This window comes from Saimiri boliviensis, chromosome 9, assembly GCF_048565385.1.
Source record: "Saimiri boliviensis isolate mSaiBol1 chromosome 9, mSaiBol1.pri, whole genome shotgun sequence".
Taxonomy (NCBI): Eukaryota; Metazoa; Chordata; class Mammalia; order Primates; family Cebidae; genus Saimiri; species Saimiri boliviensis.
In genome coordinates this window covers 123,226,914-123,244,507 of record NC_133457.1, presented here as the reverse complement: position 1 = coordinate 123,244,507, position 17,594 = coordinate 123,226,914, and the positions used below count along the sequence as shown (strand labels likewise).

The 17,594-nt window shown below is 32.2% G+C and overlaps 1 protein-coding gene across 1 annotated transcript in view; it reads left to right on the top strand.

Moving 5' to 3' along the window:
- The first annotated feature begins 643 nt into the window (after window positions 1–643).
- Window positions 644–17,594, top strand: part of SYCP2 (synaptonemal complex protein 2) — a 66,749-nt gene continuing 49,798 nt past the window's right edge. The window contains exons 1-13 of the mRNA XM_039479600.2: window positions 644–667; window positions 1,592–1,735; window positions 2,560–2,688; window positions 3,735–3,839; window positions 4,135–4,159; window positions 6,679–6,764; window positions 7,695–7,780; window positions 8,036–8,070; window positions 8,884–9,026; window positions 9,108–9,160; window positions 10,684–10,729; window positions 11,555–11,650; window positions 15,822–15,882. Of these exons, the coding sequence (XP_039335534.2) occupies window positions 644–667; window positions 1,592–1,735; window positions 2,560–2,688; window positions 3,735–3,839; window positions 4,135–4,159; window positions 6,679–6,764; window positions 7,695–7,780; window positions 8,036–8,070; window positions 8,884–9,026; window positions 9,108–9,160; window positions 10,684–10,729; window positions 11,555–11,650; window positions 15,822–15,882 (1,033 nt within the window). The remainder of the gene's footprint in view (window positions 668–1,591; window positions 1,736–2,559; window positions 2,689–3,734; window positions 3,840–4,134; window positions 4,160–6,678; window positions 6,765–7,694; window positions 7,781–8,035; window positions 8,071–8,883; window positions 9,027–9,107; window positions 9,161–10,683; window positions 10,730–11,554; window positions 11,651–15,821; window positions 15,883–17,594) is intronic.

Sequence of the window (17,594 nt, the reverse complement as noted above, 5' to 3'; positions counted from 1 at the left end):
GGACCCACATAACTTTGGGAAAGTGATGTCCTCACCTTAATTTCACCATTCAACCGGAAACTGGGGGTTGGTTCTTTCCTGCACACTCTCCTGGACATAAGAAATGTGTTTGGGTTATCTTTTCCTCCTTTCCTTGCATATTTGATCCTGTTGACTATTAGTATATCTGCATATTCCTCCGTTCTTGAATATTAATAGTCCAAATTTCATTTAGACATTAATTCAAGTTATTTATGTATTTATTTATTTTTGTTCTCAAAGGCGGAACAAGTATAGCAGGGAATCATTGGAAAGGGAGATACAGGTTTCACTGCTTTTACTAACTATCTTTGTGACCTTTTGGCAGGATATTTTACATTTATTTAAGTAACCTATAAAAATAAAGAATTTGAATAAATGATCTTCAAGCTTTTCTGTAGAAACTTTTTTGATCCTATTTAAATATGTTTTAATAAACGTAAAAAATATTTAATGAGGAAGTTAAACAATATTTATTGCCTTTGGTATAAATAACAATGCTTATTTATGTATGTAAGATTTTTAAACTGCTAAACACAGGAAACAGATTGTGAGATACAGAAAATATATCTTTTCTTTTATAGTGTTCATTTTGTCCTGCCTTTTTTTTTTAAATGAAGTCAAAATGCCACTAAGATCAGATCTCCAGGTATGTAGCCCTAGACCAAAAGTAACTCTTTTAATTCTGAAAATCGCTTTTTGTTTACTTAGAAGTATTTACTGCTATGATTTTAGCAATGACAAAGCTTACAAGTTTTTACAAAATGGTCAAGAATAGTTTAAAGTGCTCTTTCATTTAGTCAATAGATTTTTGCAAAAGCTATATTAAGAATATAAAGTATTAAAGATGTCCATTCTTTATACCTACCTTTTACATTGAAAAGAATTGTGCACTGATTTATGCATAATTTATGCTTGGATATTTTCATATTAAGTTTTAGAGATTAAGATATTATGTATTTACTTAAAGTGTAAGTGTTAATAATCTATTCGTATATGCACTTCACAGCCAAACCTGTTTAGTGATCAGGTTGTAGTATGAACATTTGTTATTTGTGAAGTTGTATTTTAATAGCAATGTTGGCATATTTTATTAAGATTATAAATATTATATAAGGGTAATGCTTAGGTTATGTTGGCATAATTTCTAAAAGGTGCTTTTGCCTGTCTTTATGCATTTTTCTTTACTATTTAAACCCTGTTAAGAGATCAGTAGTCAGATATGCTAGGCTTTTATTCATGGTATTATTAGTTACTCTAAAGTTTATTTTGCTTTTTTCATTAAGTTTTTTTTGAGTTTGACATAAAGATGACTTTAGTAATAAAATATATGAATTGGGAAATATTAGTAAAAAAATTTTTCCTGTTGAGAGTCTTGTTGTCAAAGAAATGTAATTTCTAACTCAATTGTTCCAAATTTAATAGTGGCCACATTTTTAAAAATTAAGCCAATTAATATTTTATGAGCTCATTTGAGAGTTTTCATGTGAAAACAGTTCTCAAATTACTAGATTGCGTAAGGTAATTAATTTTGGTTTTGATTCAGTATGTGCCAATTAATATATTTCTCTAGCAGCTGGAAAAATGCATTGATGATGCTCTAAGAAAAAATGATTTCAAACCTTTGAAAACACTTTTACAAATTGATATTTGTGAAGATGTGAAGATTAAATGCAGCAAACAGTTTTTCCACAAAGTGGACAACCTTATTTGCAGGGTAAATATTTGTTTTTGCTGAATGATTGTTAAAATTATTAGATAGAACTCTAGTTTTAGGAAGAAGTACTCCATCAGAAAAAAAAAATAGAAAGGCTTGGGCAAGCTCAGTTATAATTATAGTAAATAAATGCTTATTTTACCATTTGCTTATTTTTGTTTGAGGAATATCAACACATGGAATGTCATTTCCCAAATAAAAAATACAAAAATAGGTATTTACATAGGCTTTACTATTATTAGCTGTTACTGAAATTGGGGAAAAATTACTTCAGCTGTTTGAAGTTTGCACAAGTTGATAGATTTTCTTTTAAACACCTATCAGTGTATACTTAATGTTACATGGACAGTGCCTACTTCTGTCAAAACTAGTATGGAAAATAGAAAAAACACCCCAAACCTTGAATTAAATTGATCATATTTAAGGCATTTTCATACACGAGGAAGGGTGGTTATTGATAATCCCCTCAGCATCTGAGATTCATTATGAATCCAAGAAATTGAATAAGAATTTTTTGTGTCTGTAAATACATGGAGCTTTTTAGAATGGAAAGTAGCTGTTTCATTGTATCATAGTATAAGGTTTTTTGGATTTATACAGATCTCCATTTTTGTTCTGAGTTTTGTCATTCCCTGACTGTGTGGCTTTAGACAGGTTGTGTTCTTGAACCACATTTTCATCCATTGCAATATAGAGATGATTGAAATATGACCATCATTCAGGATTTGTGAAGATTATCAATATGTATTTAAAGCTCCTTGTACAATGTCTATTTCATACTGTTTTGTATTTACAGAAATGTTAATGTATACCTTTTATTTCAGGAACTTAATAAAGAGGATATGCACAATGTTTCAACCATTTTGGTTTCTTTTGGAAGATGTGGCAAAAATATCAGTGTATTGGGGCAAGCTGGACTTCTAACTATGATAAAACAAGGACTAATACAAAAGATAAGTATAGAATATGTAACACATTCATGTGTGTATTTTCTAATAAAATAAGAAATTGTCCAAATTGTTGAAAATAAATTTAGCAATTTCATAAACAATTTTGAGAATAAAATATTTCTATAACTCATGTTACAAATACGAAGATCACAAGAAAACTGTACAGACTCCTTGATAATCATGTGAGTTTAAGCTCCCTAAGGCCTTTATTTGCTTTATTATCTCTTAAACTCTTATTATCTAACTTCATTTTTGTTTTTATATTGTTGTCTGTCTCCCATACTAGAATGTAGGATATTGATTTTTGTCTGTTTCATTCATTGCTACATTATTGGCACCTAGAATGATCTGATATGTATGTACTCAAATATCTGAATTAAGGTAAAATAATATGAAAACTTCTCATACAGTAACAATACCAAAATGGTCTGAATTGTGATGATAGTTTACTTCCATATATTATAAATAATGTATCCTAACTAGGAATTTGATGGACGAAATGAGGATCTTCTGCATGGAATCTAGATTAACTTAATCTCTTCCCATTTTAAACAATAGGAAAATATTTAAAAAAAAAAAAGGAAGATCTTTAAAAGCATTGTTTTGATACAATATTAAAATTTTGATTTTGAGTGTCTTTTTTCCTAGGTTTATACAAAGACAGATAAGTACATTCTTAAAATTATTAAAATGGCTGGGTAAGTGGCTCAAGCCTGTAATCCCAGCACTTTGGGAGGCCGAGGCAGGTGAATCACGAAGTCAAGGGATCGAGATCATCCTGGTCAACGTGGTGAAACCCTGTCTCTACTAAAAATACAAAAAATTAGCTGGGCATGGTAGTGCTTGCCTGTAATCCCAGCTACTCAGGAGGCTGAGACAGGAGAATTGCCTGAAGCCAGGAGGCGGAGGTTGCGGTGAGCCGAGATCGCGCCATTGCACTCCAGCCTGGGTAACGAGCGAAACTCCGTATCAAAAAAAAAAAAAAAAAAAAAAAAAAATTATTAAAATGGAACTCAAAGTAACTAATAAGTTCATTCCTTTTTTTTTACATGGTTTCCTGGTTTGAAAAATCCAAGGAGATTATTCAGAGTCAAGAAAATTCAAAAGATGAAGCTGCTCTAAATATGATAGAAGACTTAGTTGATCTTCTGCTGGTAAAAATCACACTGATTACCCTGATGTTTATAAAGCATGTGTTTATTTAAAAAACAATTTGTGTTCTCTGTGCCCTGAGCCTAAAAGTCACTAACAGATTGATTGGTGACTCGATTGGATATGTCGTTCAGATTATATCAAGCATTTATTCTGATGAATATAACTAAATGATTAGTTAATAAAAAGTAATTTTGCTATGAGTTAAAATGCAATCTGTCATTTCAGGACGATTTGTAATGGTTTATAATATAGACAGTAACTTGTAAATTAAATATTATTCACTTTTTTTTTCAGGTCATACATGACGTCAGTGATGAAGGTATAATACTATTTTCTATTGGAACAATAAATTACTGTTAGAGTTTTAGTATAATTTTACAATTCCCATAGTATTGTCTTAGTATTAGAAACTCATTGTTTGATTCAAGGATAAAGAAACTTTTTCTGTAAAGGGCCAGAGATAGTAAATATTTTAGACTTTGTAGTCCAAGAGAAAAACAATTAAGAATATTATGTAGGTACTTGTACAACAAGAAAAACAAATTTTTATAAATGGTTTATTTATGCCATTGAATAATATAATAGTAAAAATAGTTGTACAGTTTTGTAATATAGGTTTCCTAATAATGAAACTTGCATTCTTTTTGTGAGACAATAACATTACACTTAATTTTAGGGTTCAGAGTTAGTGTTCTGTTTTCCGAATTGATTGTAAACATTCATTTGTTAATGCCTATCTATAATGAGGTTTTATTTATGTCACATTAGAAAATGACTTTTCATGCAGACAGTGCCAAATACTGATATCAGTCCATACGCATGCTTTTAATTGAGCGTGTTCATCACTTAAAAGGTATTAATAGAATTGTTAGGTTCTTAACATTTGCATTTTAGAATGTCATTACATTGCATATTAATCACTTCCAATTGAAGGTTATGTGGAAGCTTTCCAACTGCACAATTAAATGGATTTTGAAATCTGGAAATTTCCTTTGTACTTACAACAAAGTTTAAAAACACTGCTAGACCTGTAGTTGGAGTTTGGAAAAAATATATTCCCTGAAAATTTGTGTGGAAATGGAGATGTTGCTTCTTGTTTTAACTTTGGACAGTCTGAGAAGTTATAAAGCATTGCCATTCAAATCACCATAGTTACCAGAATGAGTTCACTAGAGTGTAAATTCATGATCTAAGCATTATTTTGTAATTTTGGGCCCAGTTCATTTAGAAACATTGTCAACTCTGCAACCAGTGCTAATTACCAAAGTCATTGAGTATTCAACAATAAGGGGTGATAATGATTCTTGTTCAGAAAAATTTCAGTCTTGGTGCTGGATATAAAAAAGTCACAATAAAACCCCACTGCCACTGGGCTGCTGTGTGTTAGGGAAAGTCAGAATATTCAGCTTCTGCTTCTGACAAAAATTCAAATAACTAACCATGGCTAAATTGACAAGAGTGAATGATGTTCACCTTTGACACTACTGGTTTAATAAAACACGATAGATTCAAATAATTTTCACAAAGCACTTGCTGTTGAGTAATACAGTCATGCAAAAACAGGCAATGTGAGTTACATTTAGTTTGGGGGCCATAGTTTGTCAACACTTGATCTAGTGGAACAAATTTTCAATAGTAAACTATTGAAAATACAGAGCATGTTACTCCTCATCCTTTCACTTGTGGCCTGCAACTGTCTTGTGCCAAGCAATCGGATCAAGTTATTTTAGCTCTGTGTTGATTGAAGAAGTCTTACCTAGGACTAGTCACCGAGGCTGGTGAATTACTTATAAAGATACTTGCTGCCTTTAAGAGTTTTAAACAGATTGCCATTGATGTAAACAATAATTAATTCTACTTCTTCATTGACTCTTTTTGCTACATAACAATGTAGTCTAAATTTTGTTTTTAGGGAGAAAGCAATCTAAAGCACCAACAATTGTAAAGTGATCCACCTGGTTTTTAAAGTAAATAATTGTATCTTTTCATCTGAGTACTTTTGCTCTATCTATGTAGTCACTTTGGAAAATTGTACATTAACCTAAAAAATTGTATGTTACCCTAAAATTGGCTCATATCATTTAGAATTTCATTAAGGTTAAGATATGTTGGTCTTTATGGGTATAAAAATTTTGATGTCTAACTGAAATTTTTTGATGTGTAACTAAAAATGAGGTCAGTTTTAGAAAAAGCTTCAACATTGAAGTTTCCACTTTGGAACTATACTTAATCTAAACAAACAAACAAACAAACAAACAAAACAAAGTTCCTTATGTGCCTGCAGTTAGAAGCTAGATCTAGACTTACTCCCTTGACAGTATTAAAATCAGTCCTATCTGTTGAGTGGAAGTTTTTGCAAGGCCACATAACTAGTTTAGTGATAGAATTAGGAACTTAGTTTCATTCTTTCTCATCTCTAAGCCCTAGTGAACCGCCTTCTGAACTACAGTAGTATATCCTTTGCACTAACTACTTTTATTTTTTGATAGAGTCTCTTGTCACCCAGGCTGGAGTACAGTGGTACAATTATGGCTCAGAGAAGCTTTGACATCCTGGGCACAGATGATTCTCTCACCTTAACCTCCCAAGTAGCTGGGACTACAGGTGCCCACCACCAGGCCTGGCTAATTTTTGTAGAGACAGGATTTTGCCATGTTGCCCAGGTTGGTCTCAAACTCCTAGGCTCAAGCAGTCTGCCCACCTGGGCCTTGCAAAGTGCTAGGATTATAGGCCTGAGTTACCATGCCTGGCTCCCTTCCGCTAACTCTTATAAGAAAAGACTGACAGTTACAATAATTTGAAATGAACATTTATCAATAATTTAACACTTTTATTCAGGTAAAAAACAAGTAGTGGAAAGTTTCGTACCTCGCATTTGTTCCCTGGTTATTGACTCAAGAGTGAATATTTGTATTCAGCAAGAGGTAAAATCATTTGTTTGATTCTGTTTTAAAAACTAAAAATGAGAAAGTGAAGAAAATCAATAAAAAATTGAAAAATTATTTTATCTAGGACTGAATTACTTAACCTGGAGTTTATTTCTATCATCTTAATGATCTATTATTGCCTGATATATTTCTTAGTTATGGAAAATTTATAACCATACTGGTTTATGTATACATGTAGCTCAAATGGAAATTATACCATCCAGATTTTTGGGGTCCTTAAGTATTTAAATGCTGAAAATAATCTGTTAGTATATGTATGTGTGTACACGTACTACAGTCATAAGAACAAAATAAGTTAATACTTTTTGGCTTTCTTAGATCTTATAATGGAGTTATAATAAATATAAGTTGTATTGTAAAAATTAAATGCTTTAAGTACAGGAGTCATGTTATATCCTACTTTTGATATTCCATAGTTTGTTTTTATATTCATTATTTTATACTTTATCTTTGTATTTTTTGGGACAGAGTCTTGCTCTCTGCCTAGGCTGGAGTGCAGGGGTGCAATCTCAGCTCACTGCAACCTCTGCCTTGCAGGTTTAAGTGTTTCTCCTGCCTCAGCCTCCCAAGTAGCTGGGATTACAGGTGTACCCCACCATGACCGGCTAAGTTTTGTATTTTTAGTAGAGACGGGGTTTCACTATGTTGGCCAGGTTGGTCTTGAACTCCTGACCTCAAGTGATCCGCCCGCCTAGGCCTCCCAAAGTGTTGGGATTACAGGTGTGAGTCACCATGTCTAGCCTATTTTATACTTTACATATTCTTTCCTCCATCCTACTCCATTCCCATAATAAAGTTTAGTGATTAAGCAAAAATTAGGCTTATAAGTTTATGTGTCTAGAATATTTTTCTAAATAGTATTTCACCAAATATAAAGTTAATGGATTATCTTTTTTTCTTTTCTAGATAATAAAAAAAATGAATGCTATGCTTGACAAAATGCCTCAAGATGCCCGGAAAATACTTTCTAACCAAGAAATGTTAATTCTCATGTAATAATTTTTACTATATTGTTTTGATTCTTAAAATCAAGAATTTAAGAATGTTTTATAAGACAATCATGAGTTTGCATTAATAATGAAACTGATAAACTTCTAACTTTTTAATATAATTTAGTATATGTATATAATTTCTGCAAAAGTTGGTGATATTAGCCACTTATAAATTTTAGTGAAGTTTCTTTTTCTCATGGACTTCCTATTTAATTGATTCTGGTCCAGTTTATAATCTTTTGTTTTAATTCACAGGGGTAGTATGGGAGAGAGGATTTTAGACGCTGGAGGTAAGTCTTTTCAAATCTAAAATTATTCCATATTTATGAAGAGTAGATAGTATCTTTTAAATTAGAACATTAGCATAGTAACGTGAGACTGAGGGAATTATAAACTTTACGTACAATCAAGCAATTTTTAATAAGTAAAAATGAAAATTATCTTTGGGACAAAAATGATTTATGACAATAGGTGTTAGATACATAGAATTTGTGCCTAATGGTAGACTTATGAATAATATAATAGCTTGATTTTTCAATAGATCTGAACTACTTGTGCTAAAAAATTTCTCAGATGGTATTTTATGAAATTAGGGTGTCTGATATACTTGGTATTGATGAATTTGTTTTTAAACAATTTGTTTATTAAAATAACATAAAATTTATTTTCTAAGCTTTTTTGTGAATGCATTTTATTATGATGATTTACATGTAGAATAAATCATGGTTTAAAGTACTCTGAGATAACTATAATCATGGTTACACAAAAGGAAAGCAGATTTTATGACTTCTAGACAATTGTATGGGGTTACTTTGCATTTTGTGTCTCTAATGATGAAATGGCAGTGTCTTTGAATATTTAGAGGTCTCTTAAAATTTTAAAAAATTTTGCTTATTTCTTCTGTTAACATGCTCATTATTTGAGCTGTGTTAATTCCTCAAATGATATTTCTAATCCTTATGAAGAAAATGTTAATAGATTAATAAATTACACTAATATGTTCTTATTTCTCTTGCTTATTCTAATGCCTTGTAAAATATGTGGTCTTTTATAAACTTAATTTTCATAATTGTAAATCAGACATTAACTATTTTTTTAAATAGATTATGACTTACAGGTAGGCATTGTAGAAGCTTTATGTAGAATGACCACAGAAAAACAAAGACAAGAACTGGCACATCATTGGTTTTCAATGGATTTTATTGCTAATGCATTTAAAAGAATTAAGGACTCTGAATTTGAAACAGTAAGTTGTATAAAAATAAAAGAAATTCATGAATTTTTAAAAATTATTATGATTTTTAAAAGTCTTTCTCTTTAAAATTAGGATTGCAGGATATTTCTCAACCTTGTGAATGGCATACTGGGAGACAAAAGAAGGTAAATTTAATGGAAGATACAATCATTTACTGATAAAGAAACAGAGTTCAAGAGTGAGCACCCAATGTTGAATCTTTATAAATTTAACTGTATTTGTTCTGTTATGTTGGAGTGTAAAATGTGCATAGATATTTTATTTAAAACAATAACTTGATTTCAGCAAATTACTACACTAGTAATCTGAAATAATTCTGCACTGGCCTTGTTTTATTTTGTACTTTTCAGAGGGAAAAGTTCATTTCTGTTTAATTTATAATAATAACTTTGTATGTTCAAAATTGGCTTTCTATATTTCTGAGTTGCATATCCATTATTAATGTTTGAGGGATAAGATAAATCTAGATATATTTATTACTTGAATTGTCTCTTCATCCACATACTGGAATGTAAATACATAGCAAACAAACCGTCTTCCTTTATAATTAACATACTTTAGGGTCTTTCTGAGGGGCATGAAAGGATATGTAATGTAAATTTTAATTATTTTTTTATAATGACAGAAAAACAGAGTATTTGTAATACCTGGCACCTTATAGATGTTCAACACACATTTATTTGATGAATGAGTTCGCATTTACTTTACTTACTAAAGAAATTAAAGCTATTGTAAGGGTGGTGAAAGGAGTCTTATTACCTGGATTTGAATCATAAATTTCTCTCTTGCTGTTCTAATATTAGGCAAACTATTTAATCTTATAGGCCTCAGTTTTCTTAGCTATTATATAGTACTAATAACTACCTCATGTGTTTGTTGTATAGATTAAATGAGATAATATGCTAAATATTTAAAATAGTACCTAAGAAAGCATTCTGTGAATTTAACCATTTTTAACAGAATTATTCATTTATATTCTTATCTCATTTAAGTTATATGGAAACATCTGTTATACTAATAATATAAGCTAAATTAGGAAACTCTGGTCATATTTGATAGCACACTGTATTAATCCATTTTCATGCTGCTGATAAAGACATACCAGAGACTGGGCAATTTACAAAAGAAAGAGATTTAATTGGATTTACAGTTCTATGTGGCTGAGGAAACCTCACAATCATGGCGGAAGGCGAGGAGGAGCAAATCCCATCTTACATGGATAGCAGCAGTAGCAGCAGGCAGGGAGAGAATGAGGAAGATGCTAAAGTGGAAACCCCTGATAAAACCATCAGATCTCGTGACACTTATTCACTACCACGAGAATAGTATGGAATAAACTGCCCTCATGATTCAATTACCTCCTATGACATATGGGAATTATGACAGTACTTTTCAATATGAGATTTGGGTGGGGACACAGAGCCAAACCGCATCACATACAAAAACATTTGGTGCAATCATTTTGATCAAAATGGTAGATTGAGTAGCATCCTCAAAGTACTATGATTTTCTCTGTGTAAATGTCCATTAAACATGTATTTTGAAAAATATTAAAGAGGGAAATAAGATTGGGCATGATTTCTATTGATGGACAAGATTATGCTGTGAAAGCTTATTTATATTTTTCTTAAACTACTTTTTATTTCAGGGTTTTTACATTTCCTTGTTTGTCAGCATTTCTTGATAAATATGAGGTAAATTTTTAATTTAACATGTTATTTTAGCTAGTGCATGAATTTTGATAGAGTCAAGTGAATTGTCAGTTAAAAATGAGTAAGAAAATTAAAAATATTTGTAATTAGATCATGAATATAGCTGGTCTAGTATTCTGTATCTGGCAGTGACACCAGGAGAAATTTTATGGAATAGCATGTTCATTGCCAAGAATAACTGAAAAATAAAGGCTGTAGTCCAAATTTTCTCCTGTTTCCTTAAGACCATTATTGATTTATCATGTATGAATCTATTCAAACTAGTACTTTCAACTTTTATTAGCATTTGGAATATTCATGATTTCTTGGAACTAATTGATTTTTTTGTAAAATGTTAAAGTAGGCTGGGCGCGGTGGCTCAAGCCTGTAATCCCAGCACTTTGGGAGGCTGAGGTGGGTGGATCACGAGGTCAGGAGATCGAGACCATCCTGGTCAACATGGTGAGACCCCGTCTCTACTAAGGGTGCAAAAAATTAGCTGGGCATGGTGGTGCGTGCCTGTAATCCCAGCTACTCAGGAGGCTGAGGCAGGAGAATTGCCTGAACCCAGGAGGCGGAGGTTGCGGTGAGCCGAGATCGCGCCATGGCACTCCAGCCTGGGTAACAAGAGCGAAACTCCGTTTCAGAAAAAAGAAAAAAAAGTTAAAGTAGCATTTCATTTGATTGTTTTAAAATTTATCTAAATACTATACTTGTCTCTATTCTCTCTCCTACTTTGTTTTCTTGATGTAGCCATTAATGCAACATCATAATTTTGTTATTTCTAAAATCATTGTATATGCCAGTTTTATATGTTTATTTTATTAGCTGCAAATACCATCAGATGAAAAACTTGAGGAATTTTGGATTGATTTTAATCTTGGGAGTCAAACTGTCTCATTCTACATTGCTGGAGATGATGATGTAAGTTTTATTCCCTTGGTATTATTCTATATGTATATGTGTATGTAAGATTTTTACTCATTGTAAGAACGTGGATTTCTTTATATATTTATTTTTCTAGCCAGTCTTTACATAGATTTTTAACATTAGCTCTAGTAGTTTAATTAGATACCAACCTACTATGCTAATTGTAAATGAAAATGTTTTCTGATGTTTTATTGTACCAGAAAAAAAATACTCAATTTCATACTAATTTTTTAACATAAGCTTTTCAAAAGTAAACTACATGTTAATTTATGACAGATAAAATTTTGTATTCATATAAACAAAGTGAATTGACTTTTAAAAAGAGAACAGTTACTCAAATACAAAGGCATTTTATTAAAAATTTTGTTAACAGGGACAAGTAGTCTTAATCATTCATAAAATCTTCTCTTTGGAAATAGGACTTGATTGGAAGTTAATTTTAGCTCTTTTCTTCCTATGCTTTATCATAGCTATGTTTAAGTCTTCCAAATAGGTGGCATATTTTCTACTGACCTGCATATTTTTTACCTGAGGAAAATCTTTGAGCTATTATTTCATGATAGATAGCACCTCATATTTGATACATTTGCATACATTTAGCTTAAATTGTGTAGTCCATTTGCCAAAATCTGAATAAGAGTTGATCAGCATTTACTAATCTGGTTGCAGCTGGTGATACGATAATAAGGCATTAGTCTTTTTAGTTCTTTTCTTCTAGAATCCCACTATTTGTCCCAGGTAAACTTTATAGGTGAACATTAACCAAATGCCTTTTAGGATTTCCACGTCTTTACTGCTTTTTGTTCTAGAGTACTTTCTTTTAATGCTTAAAATTGAGTTCCAGTGATTAGCACTGCTTCTCAGGGGCACTGACAAGTTTCCATTAGTGTATTTCTCCTGCAGAATTTGTAGGAATACTTGAAACATTTTTTTTTTTTTTTGAGGAGCCACTTAGGCAGGTGCAAAAGTAATTGTGGTTTCCACCATTGCAGGTAATGGCAAGAACTGCAATTACTTTTGCACCAACTGAATAGAATTTTAGGAGAAGAAAAAGTATTTATATTAAATGGCAGTAAGTACTATAAAGGAAATAAAAAGGGCAGTGTTCTTCATTCAGCTTGGTCTAATGGATTATTGACATAAGAAAAGCAATTACACTATAAAAGTAAAAATGATAGGGAAAGTGGAAAATGCATTTAGAAGTGTTAAATGCCTACTATGTTCCAGACACTGATCAAGATACTGGGGGATTCTTCTTTCCAAAACTCTGTTTAGAATCTGCTCTTTTCTTAATTTCTGTAGCTGTAGTATGTTGTCCCTGTATTCTCTTCCTGTCCATAAAAGCCATTCTCCACAGTGGCTCTTTAAATCCTTCTTCTGTCTCTCTGACATGGCATACAAGGCTTTTTGTGGCTTGGTCTCTGGCTGGTTTTCTGATATTTTATGTATTTTCTATGATGACTATGTTCCAATCACATTTTTTTTTTTTCTTTTTGAGACGGAGTTTCCCTCTTGTTACCCAGGCTGGAGTGCAATGGCACGATCTCGGCTCACCGCAACCTCCCCCTCCTGGGTTCAGGCAATTCTCCTGCCTCAGCCTCCTGAGTAGCTGGGATTACAGGCACGCGCCACCACGCCCAGCTAACTTTTTTGTATTTTTAGTAGAGATGGGGTTTCACCATGTTGACCAGGATGGTCTCGATCTCTTGACCTTGTGATCTACCCGCCTCGGCCTCCCAAAGTGCTGGGATTACAGGCTTGAGCCACCGCGCCTGGCCCTTTTAATTTCTTTAACACAGATCATACCCATCTTAGGTCTTTCTACTTCTTAGTTCTTCTGCTTAGACCACTTCTTCCAGGTCCTTGTGTCTTAGTCCTTCCCATCTAGATTTAAGCACAAATGTTGCCTTCTTATAGAGTATTCTCTGGTTACTCAATACAAAGTATCCTCACAGCTGTGGTATTCCACATGATGTTATTTCCTTTATAGTAGTTATTACTATTTAAAATCATTTTGTTTTTTGTTGTCTGCTTTTCTGCATAGAGTAGAAGATTAATAAGATCAGGAACCTACCTTTTTTTGTTGTTTATAGTTATTCAGTGGCTCATGTTTGTTGCAAGAATGAGTAAATGGAACATTGAAAGAATTAAAAGATACATAGAGGGCATAGGGGATTGGAAAAATATAGGAACTGTGGAGCCAAAGGAGGATTATAAGAGGTAACATCAGTTCAGTGAATATTTGAGAACTATGTGTCACAGATGTACTAGGCACTAGAGAACACATATGTGTAAAAGATCCCCCCAGTAGGAGTAATCGATAAAAATAGACTGGGGAGAATGGATTAAAAAGGAACCAGACAAGAGGCAGTTTGGAGTCTTTCACAGTAATCCAGGTGAGAAATAATTATGGCATTTTTTTGAGATGTGACAATGGGCATGGATGGAAATTGATAGAATCCAGAAGGACTTGAGAGGAGACCGGACTGAGCAAACTTTGTGATTTGTAATTTTTTTGAAAAGAGGAAGGATTACTAAAATGTGGGTAGCTAGATGGAAATTGAGCCATAAGTAGAGATATAGAAGCTGCCTGTATATAAATGACAGAACCATGGGATTTAATGAGTGCCTACATGAAAGAACTTTGAAAAACATACATTTCTACAGGATAGGTAAATGAGATTTTAGCCAGAGGTGTACTTGAAGAATCGGCCAAAAGGGAACAAATTAAAAGGGTATAGTGTTATGGATGACAAAGGAAAGGAATTTTTATGAGAGAAAATGATGAACACAGTGAAATACTCCTGAGAGGTGGGATTAAATAAAAACTGGTAACCCGTGAAAGAGCAGTTTCACTTACGGGATGAAGAGTTTAGGCCCTCCTAGAAAGTTAAAATATTTGTCGAGGAAGTAAAGACATTAAGGAAAGAGCTAGCGTGAGATACGGATTCAAAGTAGGGGTTTTTATTGGGTATATTAAGGATAAAAGCTTTCAAAAATTGATGGTGAAGGGCAGATAGGGAGAGATTGAAGGGAAAAAATGAAGTCCAAAGGAGGAGGAATATAATGGAAGGAGAGTGGAGATGAAAATGGAACAAAATTACTATGACATACTGATAACTGTTGGAGCTTCTTAAGGGTCTATTTTGGGTTTATAATAAATACTATGATTTCTGATTTTAAATAATCTGAAAATTTTCATTATGTAGTTTTTTAAAGTGAACTAAATGCCTTGATATATAAGGAAGAATCACTTTTAAGTTGGTAGATGATAACAATTATTGAGAATAGAGTATGCCAGCTGAGATATTCCTCAAAGGAGTTTTTTACACACAGAAATATGAGGCTGCTCAAAGCTTTGGGGAAAAATTGGAATACCATCCCTTTCCTCCTGATCCTGAGGTTTTGAGGTAAGGGATAAAGGTCGTAACATCATCAGGGTATGATTGGTTTCAATTAAGGTATAGAAGAGAAGAGAATTAGTGAAAAGAATGATGATTTAGAGGAATTACTCTGGAATGAGTCCTTAAATAACAAAAGTTGTGATTTATTTTTCTTACAAGATTTTTGTAAGGTTTTAGGGTCCCATTTTTTTAGGAATGGTATTTAATTTTTACTACAGCTTTATGAATTCAGTGTCATTTTATTCACTTACACAAATTTTCAATAAAAATACTTGGGGCAAACATTTTGGGCTATCATTCATGTATATTCATATTTAAATCAAAGGATAATTGGTTAATGAGTATTTTGGTTACAGGACCTGGAATATGTAGTAGGAGTGGGAATTGAGGAATGACTATGACTTCACAAAATATTTCAAAGACAACATAAAAACACTTGGTAACATTTTTAAAAAGGGTATCCTCTAATAAATATTAACAGTCATTCTTTTTTGGCTAAGGATAGGGAATTGTCAGTACCATCATTTCTTTTTAAAAATGAACAAATACATTAAATGTAACATGTATAATATGTAGTTAATTGATGGAGTGAGAAAGGTGTTATGTAAACTAGTTACTTGGAGATTATTTATAAACTAGTTGCTTAGTGATTATTTAGGGAAAAAAATGATAGTTCATGTAACCTAAAATATGATGTTTAAAGAAACTTTAAATCAGAAATAAATTATTTACTTATGGCCAAACCTGTTTTTAAATTTAAGGATCATCAGTGGGAAGCTGTTACTGTGCCAGAGGAAAAAGTACAAATATACAGCATTGAAGGTATTAAACTTGTTTTTTTAATGTAATTTTCTTCTCAGTTCTTACCATATGGAACAAATGTTACATCCTTTCTGAGTTAACAAAATAGGCTAATGAAAGCAAAATTAGTATTTCCAGATGTTCACATTCAGAAATGCATCAAATTCCTTGATCCCATGTTTCTCTACTAATCTCCCAGCCCTACCCATGTTCTTACTTTCTTCCATTTGGTCTAGAACCAGTGATCCACATTTGTCATTCTTGTCTCTATGTTCAAGGCTCCACATCTTTCATCTCATTTGCTTGATTAAATATGAATATCTGGTTTCTCCAACCCTATAATGGGAACTGCATAACACTATGGACAAAATCAGACTAATACTGTTACAAATTCAGATATTGACACATATTTTAGTCATTTCAGTAGACATGTAGTAATTTCTTAATGCTTTTTATTTGCATTTTCCTAATGATCAGCAATATTGAACACCTTTTCTTGTGCTTTCTGGCCATTCATGTATCTTCCTTTGTGAAGTACATATTTAAATATTTTGTTCATTTTTTTAAATATTTTGTTCAAAATTTTTTTATTGGACTCTCTAGTTCTTAGGTATCCTAGATTCCAATCCTTTGATAAATGCTCTAGTTTTCTCCCAAACTGCATCTTGCTTATTCATTTTCTTAATGATGTCTGGTGAGCAGAAGCTTTAAATTTTGAGATCTACTTGATCTGTTTTTATGGTTATTGCTTTCTGTGACCCAAGAAATTTTTGTCTGCTCTTAAATTGTAATCTCAAATTAATATTTGATTGAGGTGTGATGTACAGATTGGAGGTTCATTTTTTCTTATAGGTATGCAGTTATTACAAGATTATTGCTCTAAAGGCTTTTCTTTTCTACTGGATTTCTTTGGTTTCTTTTTGAAAATCATGACTCTGTAAAAGTGGGTCTATTTCTTGGTGTTCTAATCTGTTCTATTTATCATAGATCTACTTGCTCTTCTTCATGTCACTACCATACTGTTTTGATTATGGTAGATTTGTGGTTAGTCTTGAAGTCAGTTAGTATGTCTTCCAACATGGTGGTTTTTAAAAGTATTGTTTAAGAAATTATAGGCCTTTTGAGCTTCTATGTAAATTTTAGAGTTAATTTGTCAGTTGTTTCATGGAATTATGACTCAGGTTTTAGATTAATATGGGGAGAAATAACATGTTAACGGTAGTAACTTTTAGTTTATAAACATGGTGTATCTCCCCATTTGTTTAGGTCTTTGATTTCTCTCAACAGTGTTTCTTAGTTTTCATTATATAAGGCTTTTGGTGAATTTATTCCCAAGTATTCAGTCTATATGACGATAAATAGAATTGATCTTTAATTTTACCAGTAATGGGATCTGCAAATAGAGATAGTTTTACTATTTCCCGTCTGATCCTTATGCACTTCCTCCCTCCCTTCTTTCCTTTTGTTGCTTTATTGCAATGGATAGAGCCTTGAGTGCAATATTGAATAGAAGGGATAAAAGTGAACATCTTTGCTTGCTTCCCAATCTTGGCTTAGGAAAGAGCATTCAGTATTTTACCACCGAGCATGATGTTAGCTGAAAGTCTTTTGTAGATAACCTTCATCAGGTTAAGGACATTGTTAACTCTTCATGTTTGTACATGCCTGTGAAACCATCATGGCAATCAAGTTAATAAACATACCAAAATTTCTTTGAACTTCTTTTAATGTAT